Here is a 16,035-nt window from a genome sequence, read left to right as displayed (position 1 = left end):
TTCATTGCCAAGAGGTTGAAATAAAAGGAAAATAATTTGAAATCTCCTTCAAGGAAATGAAGGCAGTGGTAATAATTCCCAACGTGACATTTCCCTTATATGCCATCTATACAGATGGCACCGTTTTTCACCAACCTTTCCATGGTTGGCTCAGGATATTTAAGTGTCTGAAACAACTCATCATTGAAGTCTCCTCCCCAAATACAGATGTGGTTTTGATTATTGTCACTGTGTGTGTGTTTCTGCTCTTGCTCTCCGCCTTTTCCCCAGACTTAAACTTCATTTAAGCTCAAAGAAGAAGGCATTTAGAATGTGATGGCATGATCGTCTTTGTTTGGTTGCCAGCTTTATAAGAGAAATGACATTCCCAAGGTTCATAGGGAGGCTCCTGCAGCATGGTTCACACCGATGTCAATGGCGCTAGCAAACCAACTCTGGAATTAATACTTACTTCTTTTGTGGGCCATGATCTGATGACAGCTTTTGGGGGGTTGATCTTTACTCCAACTACAAATAAATAAAGCTTGAACATGGTTGCTTATGTTCCTGGCCCCTACCTCCCACCCACCTCACTCTCCACCTCGGGATGTGGGGGGGTATCATATTCCACTCCTTATTATTATTTTATAGATGATTTTATTGAAAGGATCAAAATGTTTTCACTCTAGCTTGAGCATTTTAGGACATCACAAAATTAAGAATACTTTATTCAAATAAAAAAACAAATGACGCTTTGGGCGATTGAAACTCCCTAAAGGGGGGGTGTCTCACATTTCTCCTCTGCCCTCCCCCAATGATGCAGGAACCTACTCATATTTTTCAAAAAGGTTCAATGGCAAACGGATCCAAAGGGATAGCACTTGCCGAAAACCAGGGCGTGGGATCCTAGGTTTTTTGACTTTCAAGTATGGCATTTCGATTTAACAAGGAGGAAGCTTATTCTATTAATAAATAAATAGGCAAGATACTTACTGATTTTTAAATATTTTATTTGGTCTATTCCAATTTGTGGTCCTTCTGGAGAAACTGAGTCACATTCTGGGCAGGAAGTAGACATTCTGCTTAAAGGATGTCTCTTATTTAATGGCTTAGGAGAAACGTTATTTGGCCTTCTCTGCCACTGTATCTCTGGGAGGCAAAAGTTAGCTTCGTCTCCCTGCTCCATATTCCCATCTCCCCATCCCTCAGGGAGATACAATTGGAAGTAGCAGATCTAGAACCCATGAGCAGTGAGATTACATCCTGAGTCCATTCCTTTGAACCATATTGAATGAAACTCATGAGCTAAAATAGCCTAAGCAATACTGTACCTTTGGGGAACGATCTATTATATATTATTTTTACTTTGGTATTTTCCCAAGTTCCATCCAATTGTTTTGCAATCAATTACGTTTACTAATCGTCCTTATTCCGCCTCCGGTCTATACCCCACGTGGGCCCAGGAGAAGACGAGGTCCATATAAGAAGTTTCTGGCATTGCTACAGATACCATGACAGGATGGTCACTCGGCCCAGAGATCAGCCGGGGATAATCCAAGAGAGGAGGTAGAAAGTGTTCGGGTACTACCATCCTCAGATCCTTCCCCACCCCCACTCCCGTCGCTTTACCCCTGGTCGGGAGGTCCCTGGACCCCTCGCAATTGGATGCACTCAGGCCCGGAACTAACAGATGCTCTACGCCATGCGCGTTGACCGAACGTTCTCAGGGGACCGAGTACGCAGGCCAAGCGCAAACTTTCTGCAAGTGGAACTTGGGCACCCGGGGGGAAACCTGCTGCAGAGCTACTGGAGAGGAGGGGGGGCGAAGCGAAAGCGCAGGCGGTCTGGAGCACAGGGGCGGTTCCCCGCTGGGCCCAGAACCTGAACCGGAGCCAATCGCGCAGCCGAGACAGCTGCCAATCACACGGCTCCCTCCAATCCCACCCGTGCCATTTCCAAAAACTCGGTCCCACTGTGCAGCTCAAATGTAATGTTCACTCTGCCAATCGCTGGAGGATAGAAAGGGGACAAGAATAAGCAGTTAGGAGGCCAGGACACAAGAAGTTAAAGAGCGCCTAATATATACATGTTTTTGAAGGCGGGCAGAAGGGAAAAAAGTGCCCCCAGAGAGGGTCTATGGGCCTGATCGTATAGTTATGATGGAGCCCCCTTTGAGCAAGAGGAGCCCGCCAGCGCTGAGATTAGTGGATTTGGCAACGGCTCAGGCCCAGCAGCTTCAGAATATGACAGGATTCCCGGTGCTGGCCGGCCCGCCCGCCCACTCCCAACTCCGTGCCGTCGCCGCGCATCTCCACCCGCGGGACCCAGACACTGACCCCGGCGCGGCCAGCACTGCGCTCGGACCCGAGCACATGGCACAGGCCAGTGGGCCCGGCCCCAGCCCTCCCGCTCAGGCGCTCCAGGGACAGCCCCAGGCTCCCGCGCCCGCCGCCCGCTCGGCGGCCTCAGGGGCGCACCCGGGCGCCCGAACCCACCCCGACGGCGGGGGCAGCGGTGGCGCGCAGGCCTCGGCGCCCCCGCCTCCAGCCCCTCCTCTTCCTCCCTCCCAGTCCCCCTCTCCCCCTCCCCCGCCTCCTCCTTCTGCCCTCTCGGGCTACGCCGCCACCAACAGTGGCGGCGGCGGCAGCAGCGGCAAAGGCCACAGCAGGGACGTCGTCCTCCGGAGGGACCTTTCCGCCACGGCCCCCGCGGCGGCCATGCACGGGGCCCCGCTCGGAGGGGAGCAGCGGTCCGGCAGCAGCTCCCCCCAGCATCCGACCCCGCCTCCCCACCCAGCCGGGATGTTCATCTCGGCCAGCGGCACCTACGCGGGCCGGGACGGTGGCGGCCCCGCGCTCTTTCCCGCGCTGCACGACTCTCCGGGGGCTCCTGGCGGCCACCCGCTCAACGGCCAGATGCGCCTGGGGCTGGCGGCCGCTGCTGCGGCAGCGGCCGAGCTGTACGGCCGCGCGGAGCCACCCTTCGCTCCGCGCTCAGGGGACGCGCACTACGGGGCAGTGGCGGCCGCCGCGGCCGCTGCCTTGCACGGCTACGGAGCCGTGAACTTAAACCTGAACCTGGCTGCGGCCGCGGCAGCAGCGGCGGCCGCGGGGCCCGGGCCCCACCTGCAGCACCACGCGCCGCCCCCGGCGCCACCGCCAGCGCCCGCGCCGCACCCGCACCACCCCCACCTCCCGGGGGCGGCCGGGGCCTTCCTGCGCTACATGCGGCAGCCAATCAAGCGGGAGCTCATCTGCAAGTGGCTGGACCCGGAGGAGCTGGCCGGGCCGCCGCCCGCGGTCAGCGGCGCCAAGCCCTGCTCCAAAACTTTCGGCACCATGCACGAGCTGGTGAACCACGTCACTGTGGAGCACGTGGGCGGCCCGGAGCAGAGCAGCCACGTCTGCTTCTGGGAGGACTGTCCGCGCGAGGGCAAGCCCTTCAAGGCCAAGTACAAGCTCATCAACCACATCCGCGTGCACACCGGCGAGAAGCCCTTCCCCTGCCCGTTCCCGGGCTGCGGCAAGGTCTTCGCGCGCTCCGAGAACCTCAAGATCCACAAGCGCACTCATACAGGTGGGTGTCTGTCCCCAGCCGCGCCGCCGCCGCCACCGCCACCGCCTGCGCCGCCTCCTCGCCGCTGCTTCGCCTTCTGCTCGCTTTCATTTTTCCCTCCTTCTGCTGCTTCTCCACATACGTATAACCCGGACATGTGACTTTCTTTTTTTTTCTCTCCCCCTCCCCCCTTTTTTTCTATGAATAAGTAATTCGATAGCACACACAGGCTCCGCGCTGGCCTCTCTCTTGGCGGAGTCTCCAGCGCGCCCGCAGCCCCACCGCCGTGACCGGCAAAGCGCTCCAGCCGCCACCGCCTCCGCCGCCACCCGGGAGCAGCAGCAGCAGCAGGAAGGCGCCCAGGACGGTCGGCAGCCCCCGTGCGCCCAGCCCCGGGAGGTCCGGAGGCCCATGGGGAAGGGACCTCTGACTGGGGTCGCCCGGTGGCACCTTCCTTCCTCACGGGACGCAGGTCTCAAGCGACCGCTGCGTTGCCGAGATACGGCGTGGGAGGGGCGCGTGGGATTTGCTGCGATTTGGGGGCTAATCAGTGATGTCTCACCCGGGAATCAGGGGTCTCGGTGCCACCGGGTCCGGTTGAGGAAGGCCTGAGGGAGAGAGTACAGCACCCTGGGACCTTAGGAGGCATCCAGCCATTCACACGCTCTTCACGGGAGCGCATCTCACACCAGTTCACACATTTCTGACCTCTGTGATACCACGACCTGCCTCCTACGCACAGCCTCACCCAACACTTCACTTACATACCCTCACACACGTTCCGCCGGCCCTACCTAGAGTGTGTTGGGGCACTGGAGAAGTTGGCTTTTGCCCTTTTAAAGGTTTTGGCACCAGTGAGGGTGGTTTCCTGGGTCGGTACGGCCTACCCCTCTGTAGAACTTGGGAAAAACTCTCAGCACCGTGAGGATCCTCCTCCTATGGTAACCCACGTCGTGGCTCTGGTGTGAAAGGCTGGGGCGTGGGACAGTAGAGGGACGGGTCCTGTGGCCCTGTAGAATGCACAATCGCGCCAAGCGAAAGCGCTGTGGAGCGCGGGTGTAGTCAAGATTTATATGAGAGACAATATTACTCCTCCGAGGACACTTAGGTAACCCGAGTTTACATTCAATAATCATTTGACTGATTTATCTGCGCATCTGGGACGAAGAGGCAGCCCGAAACATGGGCCCTTATGTAGGACCTACCGGCCTGAGGCCTTGAGGTCTTTATGAGAGCATCCTGGTTCGCAACCCCAGGCCTTGCTTTTGCGGCCCTATACCTTGCAGGCTTCCCTGTGACTCGCAGACCCGGAGGAGGATAGGACCGTCTAGGAGTACATTTTCCCTCGAGGCCTCTTTTTTTTTCACCCTTCCCTTTCCGTAACTGGGATCAATTCTCCTTAATGACTTTTCCAAACGGAAACTTCCCACGAGACTCTCATAAAAACAACCAGGCCAGCTAAGGCAGCAGAATGCAAAACACTTCCCCCACGCAGCCAGGGCTAAAGGGAACTTCAAAATGCTGTGCAGGAGGCTTTGGGCCCTCTCCACTTTCCCAGGCCTCGAGAGGCGAGTGGACCTTACCCTGGAGGCTGCTGGCAGCTGACCAAGGAGAAACTGACTGACAGACTCCCATCATGGCTTTTGGGTTCCCACAGGATAGGCTGCCCTCTGACCATATCCGTGGCAGCAAGTGGTGGGATTTTCTTGTTGGTTCCACGTAGTAGGGATAATTACATTGCTTGTTCCCACTTCCAGAGGCTGCATGGACCCTTGCAGGTGGAGCTGGTGGGGCACCCCTCGAGAGGGGTGGATACTGGCACTGCCAGATTCGGTTCTTAGCCAGCGTGCTACTGTTTGGCTGTCCCCGGGCTTTCCGAGCCAATGGGCATTGTATCGTGAGATAGACCGTCTCTACTTCCTTTCCTCCCCGCCACACTGCCTTCCCTTGTGGGGTTATCAGGGATCCCAGAACAGATGGATCAAAGGACTAATCCCCTGGCCACTCCTGAAGGCCTGTTTCCCGACCCACGTGCCCTACAGCTGCATTTATAACCTGTGTCTGGCCGGTGTCTAGAGGGAGTTGGCAAGATCTAGGCCACATCTACAAAGCTCTTTGCTACAGGCACCAAGTCTCCAAAACTCTGCATAGTTCAATTTTGACATGACCCCTCTGTCAGCGTCTGTAACGGAAACACTGGGGTCGCCTAGCCCTTCTGGTTAGGCACTCCCAGGCCCCTAAGCAACATCGGCTGTTTTCTTCCTCTCTCCGGCCCCTGACCTTTATTCGCTAGCCTCTTCCTTCTTTCCACCCCCATCTCCTTCACTGAGTCCTGCTGCTTTTTCTCCAGTGGAATGGAGGAACCAGCAATATTCAACACTTGTTTTTCCCAATGAAGGCTGCTCAGAAAAATGAGAATTTTGAAAAGTAGTGTATTTGCTTGGAATGCATAAAACCACTTAAGCCTTCATATTGAAGGGCTGATTATATGTGTATATAAATATGTAACACATAGTATATATTTAAAGGATGCACTGTTAAATGAGGTTTACCTTGAACTTACAGTGTAATACAGAAACCCTGACAAATCCATGTTCTGATAGGAAGGTATTAATTAATCTAGAGAATTTTAAAGGTTGTGATTATCATTGTGAGTTGTGTATCCCTTCGACTGATGGGTTAATGTAGGAGGTACATTTCAAAAATAACTAATTTCCTTTTTAAACAGTATTCTGGGAAGTTATATTTTAGGCACCTAAATACTTTCAGCTGTATTATACTCTGGCATTGGTGGAACAGGAAAGAAAAAAGACCTCATTGAAATATTGGTATGGAGAAAATAAGATAATTACCCACAGAGGTTTATCTACTGTTATGCCTTTTTGAAATATATTATCCAAAACAAAGAACATTTTCCTATGTTCTATGCTGCTTTTTTGTTTTATTTTGTTTTTTTTAAATCCTCTCAATGGAAAAAATAGTATTAAAAACAGTATTATGGAATGACTTACTCAGTTTGGGGCCCGAATACATCAAGCTCATAGATACTGAGGTCAGAGGGAAGCTCAATTATAATCTGACCTGTTGTCATCTTCTCCTTTTCATAAACCCCAAAGTGGTTTGGCTAAGTGTCCCTAGTTAAGCTCACTAAACAGTTACTTCCTGGACATGTGGCCTATGTTTGAGGAGTTGTGTTTTGGGGGCTGATGGGTAAGATAAAGAGGTGATAGGTCAAAGGACCTCTTTTTTTTATGGTTTTGATTATTATGGAGTGAAGAAAACTGTCAGGTTAAGTGTCCTTAGGGCACAAGGTAGAGGTGTTTACTAGTGTCTGTTCCTTACACACCTTATGGGGTCATTAGTGGAACGCAGACACCAATGCCCAACCAACTTTGTAAAATCTCAGGATTGTGTGTTTGACAGGTGTCATTATTTCTGAAGTGTGTTTAGTTTTTCTCCTTTCCTTTCCCATCAGTGAATCTAGGGAGAGTCTCAATGATGTGCCATTATCATCTCTCTATGCCCCCAAGTTACTGTAAATTAGTATATATGTTTGTGTGTGTGTTTCTTTTTCTATGATTCTCATTTATAACCATTGTTTTGGAAATATGGTTTCATTGGTGTTTGTCTTAACAGGGAATCTTCCACTTGTGTTCAGACCTTAAGGGAGTGTGTGTGTGTGTGTGTGTGTGTGTGTGTGTGTGTGTGTGTGTGTGTGTGTGTGTGATGGCGTGGCATGGAAGCCCTTGGTGGCCTTCAGAGGCTCATCCTGAACTTCATATTTCCCTCTGACCCCCCTGGTGCTCCCCAAATCCAAGCAAAGCCTCCAGGCCAGTGGACACACGCCTGTCCTGGCAGTGTCTGGAATACCGCAGTTAGGAATAAAGCTGGGAGTTGCTCTTGGGGGAAGGGGGACAAGGATGTATCCATAGCTCTGTTCTAAGATTGCATCAAATGAGAGGTCTCTGGGAAGCCATTGTTAACCTCTCCTGTGTTTCGTTACAGGGGAAAAGCCTTTCAAATGTGAATTTGACGGCTGCGACAGGAAGTTTGCCAATAGCAGTGATCGAAAGAAGCACTCCCATGTCCACACCAGCGACAAGCCGTACTACTGTAAGATTCGAGGCTGTGATAAATCCTATACCCACCCGAGCTCTCTGAGGAAGCACATGAAGATTCACTGCAAGTCCCCCCCACCTTCTCCAGGAGCCCTTGGTTACTCATCAGTGGGGACTCCGGTGGGTGACACTTTGTCCCCTGTGCTGGACCCAACCAGGAGTCGATCCAGCACTCTGTCCCCTCAGGTGACCAACCTCAATGAGTGGTATGTTTGCCAGGCCAGTGGGGCCCCCAGCCACCTCCACACACCTTCCAGCAACGGAACCACCTCTGAGTCTGAAGATGAGGAAATGTACGGAAATCCTGAAGTCGTGCGGACGATACATTAGAATGATTATTAATAAGTGAGGTAGTAAGTGGGAGTCCTTGGACCGTATCCTAACCTGAGACAATGCGGAGCCTGAGACAAGCTGGTGACTCAGACTTGCAACCGGGTCTAATTAGCCCTATTTATTCAGTATGAAACCCTATGGTGTTTATACATTTAATTAATTTAATTAAGATATTTGGGGTTTTTTTTCCTCTTTCTCCTAAAAAAAAACAAAAAACAAACAAATGAAAAAGAAAACAGGACTGGAGATGCAATTCAGTGCTAGAGTGCTTGCCTGGCGTGCATAGGCCCTGGATTCAGTCTCCAGTACTGAAAAAAAAAAAACAGAAGTAATAGCAAACAGATAAAAAGCAACCAAGCTGGACTTGTCCATCGCAGTAGGACAGACCTGGAGGCAGAGTCTAGCAGGGAAAAGTAGTGGAGAATTTGAGATATACACTGCCAATACAGTGTGTGTGTGTGCGTGTATGTGTGCGTGTGTGTGTCTGTGTGGAGTATACTATTAAGCGAGAGAAAAAAAGAACATTAAGTCAGACCTTAACACATCAACCAGGCCCTCTCCATGTCCCGGAGTGCCTCTCAGATGCCTTTGACACCACAGTGAGGGCTGCTTTTGAGCCTTCTTCTAGAGACCTAATCTGCAAAGGCCTCTTGATTGTAAAACACACACTTGCTGCACTGACAACAGATCCTGGACTGTGCCTGTATCCAAGTCTTTGTATAAAAAACAAACAAAAACAAAACTTTACTTTCTGATATTTATCATTTTAATTCCTATGCTTTTATTACCAACCTCACCGTGACATGATATTTTTATACAGGATTGTTCCTTCAGTATCTTTCCTTGTGTGATTTCAAAAAAAAATGAAGCAGAAAAACAAGCCAAGCACAGCCACCTTGATATATCTCCCTCTATCATGCTACTGTGATTGTTCAAGCAGAAGTCGAGGAGCTGCTGAGACAGACAACTGGGAAACTGTGATCTTCTGTAAAGTACAAGTGACCCAAGTGCTTTCTTTTTCCTCTGCTGGGCTGTGTTTTGTTTTTAAACTGGGAATTTCAGATGCTGCCTCTCGCTGCGTCCTAACCTGTTGGGTAATAAGTCATGAGTTATGTTTGACCATGAGTTTTTTTTGGGGGGTGCCAGCATGCACAGTTAAGGCTGAGGAACTGTTACGGTCGCATCCTGCCTATTTCTTTTAAAGCTTTTTTTTTTCTTTTCTCTAGACAGGCCAACTATCTTTTTATACTACTGTATCAACCTTTTTTAAAAGTTATTTTTAATGCATTTTTCCACCTGTGCCATGAGCACTAAATCCTCTTCCATCTGAAAATGACAATGTGAAGTATATGATTTCCACTAAAAGAGGAGGAGTTCCTTTACATGTTGGGTTTTAAAAAGGGTTCATAGTTACCACCAAACACTGATGAATGTGTGACCTTTGCCAGAGCTGTCAGGCCAGGATACAAAGGGTCAAGGACCTAGGACAATAACTCTTGGTCAGTTTGTGTTCAGTTGGTACAACACATCTCCTGTGCAAACTGTAGCCCAACAGAAACATAACACACATACACTAAAGAGCACTAATTTACCCTCAGACCTTGAAGATACCCCCTTCCCCAGGATTTGTAGAAATCTGTTTTGTGTGCTATGAGTGCTTGATGTAGTCCTGTCATTGTTAATAAGTGTCTGTGAATACTTTTATTTGTACAGGTTTTTTAATTAATTTATTTTTATTTTTCTGGAAGAGTTCAAAGCACACCAAAGAAATATATTATACATTTTGGTGAAAGATTGTCATTTATGATCCATGGTTTATTTAAAAAGAAAAGAAAAGGAAGGTGGAAAAATATAAAATATATTTTTAAGCTTACTTGAATGGACAAGGTAATGTGAAAACCCAAGACTCTTCCTGCATGTTGTTTTGCCTCGTGTTGATGAGATTATAGTTTATAGATATATTACTAGTACAATGCATGGTGCTGTTATGTGGACATCTTTCAATGTTGTCTTCAGATTGTTACAGTAAATACAACACATGCAGATCCTCCTTGACAAAGAGAAAGACCTACAACTTGAATATAAAATAATTCTACATTTTAAAAGTTTATTTGATTTTTCCCCCCTGTTATTCACTTTCAAAGTCCTTTCAAATAGAAAAAAAATAAGGTATGAACTTGGGTGGGATAACTTATGTACTGTAAATTTGTTAGGACAAAATATTTCTGATGTATGAGTTGTTTTATTTATACAACTTTTTCCCATGGTAGTTTGCACTATTCTTTACCATGCTACAGGTTTATTTATTATGAAACGAAGGAATGTGTATTTTATGTATTTTGCCATGCATAGGTTAACTCTGCCACAGATTTATTGGTTCCTGATGCACCGAAAATAAAAACCTTAAAAGTGTGCACGTCCATTAGAGAGAAGGCAAGAGGGGTGTTTGGATGACAAAGATAATAAAGGTATTCTTCCTATGGATTGCTCCATTTGACCCAGTGACAATATCTCCGTCATTCTTTTAAAACAGAACAGTCCCTATGGTAGTGAACAGTGCCCTTCCCTGGAGGGGTGGGGGAGAGGAAGCAGCCTGGCTTACTTACAGTTTAATCTAGAGCAGTGGTCCTCAACCTTCCTAACGCTGTGACCCTTTAATACAGTTCTCATGTTGTGGTGACCCCCAACCACAAAATTATTTTCATTGCTACTTCATAACTGTAGTGTTACTACTGTTATGAATCAAAATGTAAATATCTGTTTTTTCTGGGTCTTGGCAACCCTGTGAAAGGGTTGTTCAGCCCCAAAGAGGTCACAACCCACAGGTTGAAAACCACTGATCTAGAAATCCCAAGAAATCTATGAAAACAAATCCCTGCAGTTTACAAGTACAGTTGCACAGATCTCTGGGCCAGTTCCAATTGTTAAAATCAGGAGTGCGCTTTGGTGCATAACCTCCATTTTAAAAGGAAGAAAAGAGACAATTTTGAAAACAAAATAAAGTGGACGGTGAGAAACTTTCAGACACAAGGGAGGTGACAGCAAACTGCTCAGGAACAATTTATAATTATAGAATGAAACTGACTAGTGGATACCAAATCAGCTTATAGCGGGTCATGGGGCTAGGGTGAGGAGAAGATCAAATTACACTTTTAGTTTATTTTGGAGGGTGTAACTTGAGCTCAGCATTTTAGGGCAGATGTTAAGCAATTCTTTCATGGCAACAAAATATTCCAGCGGCTCAAATTGATATGTTTGGCAATGCATGCTAGCAAGCCTGGCTGTTTACTTGTTTCTGTGTTCACTACTACAAAACAGATAAAAGGCAAGTATTTAAAAAACAATTGGCAGTCCCATCAATAAGCCTTTCTCCAAAGGTTATAGTGGCTTTTCAAAGTCAGGTCTGATAAATGCAGGAAAGGTGAAACAGGTTGCCAAGAGTTGTTTTAAGCCCGATGACAATAACCAGCACACGAGTGGGAAAGCTCACAGCTCTCTAATCAAGTTTCTTGTGAAAGGAAGGGGGACACAAAGCCACCAAGACATGAATCATTCATGGGAAATATAAAAGATAAAAGATATCTGACAGAGAGCAGAGCCTTGTATAGAGTGTATAAAACAAGTTTCCCCTTCTTATTTTCTGCTTTAAAACGCACAATCTCCCACTCCCAGTGTCCTGTCCAGTCTATAGAGTTAAAATTGACCACTGCTCGTCCTGAGCCACTTCAAAGTAATTTAGTCCAGAACGGAAGGCTTGGCGCTTGGACAATCTTCACGGTGTGTTAGGATTTCTATGGCAATTGGCAAGCAAGACGTTCCCATCTGAATATGTCTCAAAGAAAGCCACTTACTGACACTAAGTTGGCTATCATCAAAGACTTCATCTTCCCTCTGCAAAAAAAAAAAAAAAAAAAAAAAAAAAATGTGGCCTTTGCAAACACTAAATCGGTCACCTTTGTTTTCCAGGCCAGGAGGCTCCTCAAACACACGGTTCTTCCTCATTTATATATTTCTCCTATTCAGATGTTCCTTAGTAAAACGAATGCCAGGAAAGGCTAAGGTGCTTAGAAAGAGTTTACAGGATGGGAATTATATTCTCTTGAGTTGGAGGTGGCCACACAAGTGCCCTGGGGCCTGAAAACCTTGCAAGCTGGGTCCAACTGTCTGCCCACTGAATATTTAGATTACGGTCTCGTAATTGATATATTTCATTTTGTGGGAGCTTTTGGAGTCTTGATCTTTTCTGAGTCATCTGGTTCTGTGCTGTGACTTGAAGAGGGTGGCTGGCCACCACTACTGCTTAGGTCCCAGTTTGGTTAGGGACTACGTCAGAGGAGGGGAAGGAAAGAGGATTACATTTCTCAAGTGGTCACCTTAAATCAGAGAAAAGGAAACCAACCCATCACTAGGCAGACAAAACAACCCACAGATTTAAGGATCCATCCATCTGCCGGTGGTTTACCCCCACACCACCCGTGACCTCAGGGACCTTCCAGGTCTGGAAGGATCCTGGGGTGGCCAGCACACTTCCCCTCCCTGTGAACAAAACCTCTTAGAGACCTCACGCCCACGCAGGAACATCTCAGAGCACATATTCACACACCACCTAAGAGTCTAATCAGGCGGGGAGAAGTTCAAAGGCATGTTCTTTGAAATTCAAACTAGTTTTTTTATGGTACATCCACAGAGAGAGTCAGAATTGCTATGGCAATGGGCAGAGCCAGGAGAGTCGCTGGCAGGCTGTCCACAGCAATTTGAGACACTCTATTAAGATACAGTTGCAGTGACCCTTACTTTCATGGCCAGTTAGTTCAGTCAATTCTCACCTCATCAGAAACACATGGGCAAAGATTATAAATATATGATATATATGTGCATATCATATATATTAGCTTTTTTGTTGTTAACGATGATTCCCCTATAGAACCTCCTGGCTTGAAAGAAAGGAGAAAGAATGGAGAGAAGAGAGAAAGCGCAGTGGGGGTGGGGGTAGTGATGTCACAGGGTAGGGGGGGAGAGGCAGGGGCGCCTGATCCCCAGTACCTCTTCGTTCTATCCCCACCTAAGCACTTTTATTTGCAGAGCGATTGTTCTTTGTTTATTTAATACAAGTACTGTGTGAATAGTGAAAAATAAACACGATGAAAAATAACCAAACAGATGATTCCTCGGAGTGAAAAAGCCCGGACTTAATAAAAGTGCGAAGCAGTCACCGCTCAATGAGAAACGCTTTGAAGTGGAACTTATTATAAGAGGGATACTTGAGGGTTGCCTTAACGACGCCGCTGAATCGAAAGCGCTCGCCTTTGTCAGCGATTTGTTCTCCTTTGCTGGGGTGCCCAGAGAAATTACTTACATGGGCTGCCTTAACATGCGGCCTGCAAATCAGTAACTTTGCAGCTCAGACTTGCAGACGCCACTGGGCCACCGACAAAAAGAAGTCAGAGGGGAAATGCACCAACCTTTCAGGCCGTGGCTCTGGGGATGGGGCTCTTGGGCCGTGTTGGGATGGCAGATAAGAAGTTGTTTTACAACCAGCCCCCCCCCCAGCTCTAGCTCCCTGTCCCTCTCTGGGAGCAGGTCCTGGGGGCCTCTGTCCCTAGGTGATCTAGGCTCCTGCGGCTCCTGGGCCCTCCAGCGAGGGGCGCTCTTGGGTACGCGGGCCCAGCGCCGTATTTTCCCAGCAGTAAGGGCCATATTTAATAAGGGTCGTTTATCACCCAGGCGCTTTGAAGGGTCGCCTCCAGCCCTGCGCCCATTAGAAAGGCGGAGGTGACATTTAAACTCCGTTTTCAAGGATCGCGGGGGGATTTCATTGAAAAGGCAAACTCGTTTGTCTTAGGAGCCTGGAAACAACCCCCTTCTCCCTCCTTTTGACCACATGGCATAACTCAAAAACAATAGTTCAAAAGTGAAATGGCATCGTGGTGTTCACTGGGAGACAGGCCCCCATCTAGCACCAGAGAAAGGGGTAGTCCTCAAGACAATGTGCTTTTTGTGTTCGACTCTGTCACGAGGATTGTGCTGTTTGCTTTGGAGGCTGCGCCTGTTATAGTGGCCTGAAAGTGCTTGTGTTAAACAAGAATTATGAGTCATCCAAAACAACAAACATTTTGATTTTCTTTGCCTAAAGGGCTTTCCCTGGCTATGGGCACCGTGAAAAAATAATGTCCTTGCTGAGAAAGGAGCACCAGTAGTTGCATTACAAGTGGGCGCGTTAAATACTGAATGACACAGGGCAGGAGCTTGTCGAGGGGCACTCAGCCTTAAAGTCTTCCTTCAACTTTGTCTTCGGTGGCCGCTGAACTATTTAAGATGGTATTAATTAAGGCCGCTTCGGAGGCTGTGGAGCCGCCCGGCCCCTGGGCCACGCTCTGTCAATGGGCCTGTGTCCCCAGGCTCTGCTTAGGGGTTGGCTGAAATGTCACTTCTCATTTGCAGGCTGAAGAGAAGTGACCATCCTACATTGAGGGCCTCAGGAACGCCGTCAGCAGCTGTGGTTAAAAGAGTTTAGGGTCTGGGGTGAAGGGAGGGGAGATGGGGACAAAATCCAAGCAGCTGTTCGGAAAGAGAAGGAGGGTGAACCCCGTGCCCTCTTTGGGCACAAGAGCCACTTGGGTCTCTCAGGGCTTGGATACCCCAGCCTTGAAAAATATCCATTAACCATTCTGGTTCCTATAAAGAAAGACAAAAGCTTGGTGCAAACAGGTTTCTTAACTAGGGCTTCCTGTTCCCTCAACATCCCTTTAACAGGTCACAAACAAATAAAGGCCCCAGCACTCCAACCAAGGTTCTGTAGGTGGAGAAACTGCCCAAGGAAAGCTGTGAAATATCTCCATCAGTGCTCCTGAGGAATGAAGGCTGAGACCAAAGGCCCAAACAGAAGCCAGGTTCTGTTTAAACTGGGCCCACACCCAAATCCAAAGAGAAATTTATTTCAGCGTTTGGAAATTTTTAGAAAGGAGAAAAGAAAAGGGGGGGAGGGGAGGAAAGAAGACCATGGCCAACTATCTGTGATATAAATGAATTCATGCTTCAAGAATAGGTTGAGTATGACTTCTCAAAGGAGGGAGACAAGAGTTGGCTGGCTGGAGAGGCCAGGGCATGTGGGTAGATGGATTTTTGCAGCCTGAAGCACCCTCCTCCTTCCTCCCTGTCTCAGGGTGTGTGTGGAGTCCCATCTGGGCTCAGGCCTTCCCTTTCACGGCAAGGCCCCTGGAAGGTGGAAGGATGCGGTCGTTCTTTCCTCTCTGGGCCTGAGTGATTTGGACTCTTGCTGTCGTCCAGAGGAGCTTAGTATCCTTGACTGGAGATCTATTTGCAGCGTTTGATTTTTCCATCTTGGATGTGCTCCCTCCATCCACTCCGAGGGCTCTGTCTGACCTTTTGGATAAAGAAGGTCGCATTTCCCACCAAGAGCCCCTGCTGCAAAAACCAGAAGGAGCCTGTACCCTTTCACCTCTAGGTGGGCTGTGCTCTGAGGAAAGGGAGAGAACGGGAGAACTTAATCGCCCTAAAAAGCAGGCCTAGGCCCTCCAATCCTTTGGGCCGTGCAGGTAACACTGGGGCAAGGGTCCGTCTGATTGGGTCAGGGCTGGGGTGGGGGGTGGGGTAGAGGTGTTTCTTGCACAAAACTCAGGACTGAGGCTGCTAGGCCTGAGCTCCTATACCAATGACATTTTTTTTTGCACTTTTATTCATTTTTCTACTTTGGTCTCTCTACTTCTATACCGTTTTTTATTAAAACAGGTTCCAAGGCCGGGTAAGGAACGAAAAAAGGTGGCCTTTTGACCTGAAACACACCCAAGCACAACTCACTCACACCCGCCAGCCTCGCCCCTCCCCCCTTCCCCGTCAGTGCACTGGGCACTCACTTGGGTTCCAGGCGCCGTGCCAAGAGCGCACGGGCACCCTGCATGGCACACTGGCTGAAGTTCCTGAAAGAAGTGGCGGGGGTGGGGTAAGGAAGGAGGGGTGGGCGGCAGTGCAGGCAGCCGACTGCTGGCGGAGCGCACAAGTTCTGTGCTCAACTTCGCCGCTCTTAAAGAGA

At 48.7% G+C, this 16,035-nt stretch overlaps 1 protein-coding gene across 1 annotated transcript; it reads left to right on the top strand.

The window, feature by feature from the left end:
- The first annotated feature begins 2,098 nt into the window (after positions 1 to 2,098).
- On the top strand, positions 2,099 to 10,474 carry Zic5 (Zic family zinc finger 5). Its single transcript, XM_075949605.1, has 2 exons — positions 2,099 to 3,555; positions 7,540 to 10,474. The coding sequence occupies exons 1-2, from the start codon at positions 2,136 to 2,138 to the stop codon at positions 7,980 to 7,982; spliced, it is 1,863 nt and encodes a 620-aa protein (XP_075805720.1). The 5' UTR covers positions 2,099 to 2,135; the 3' UTR covers positions 7,983 to 10,474.
- The last annotated feature ends 5,561 nt before the right edge of the window (positions 10,475 to 16,035 follow it).

Source organism: Microtus pennsylvanicus, chromosome 15, assembly GCF_037038515.1.
Source record: "Microtus pennsylvanicus isolate mMicPen1 chromosome 15, mMicPen1.hap1, whole genome shotgun sequence".
NCBI lineage: Eukaryota > Metazoa > Chordata > Mammalia > Rodentia > Cricetidae > Microtus > Microtus pennsylvanicus.
This window is presented reverse-complemented; position numbering and strand designations above follow the sequence as displayed.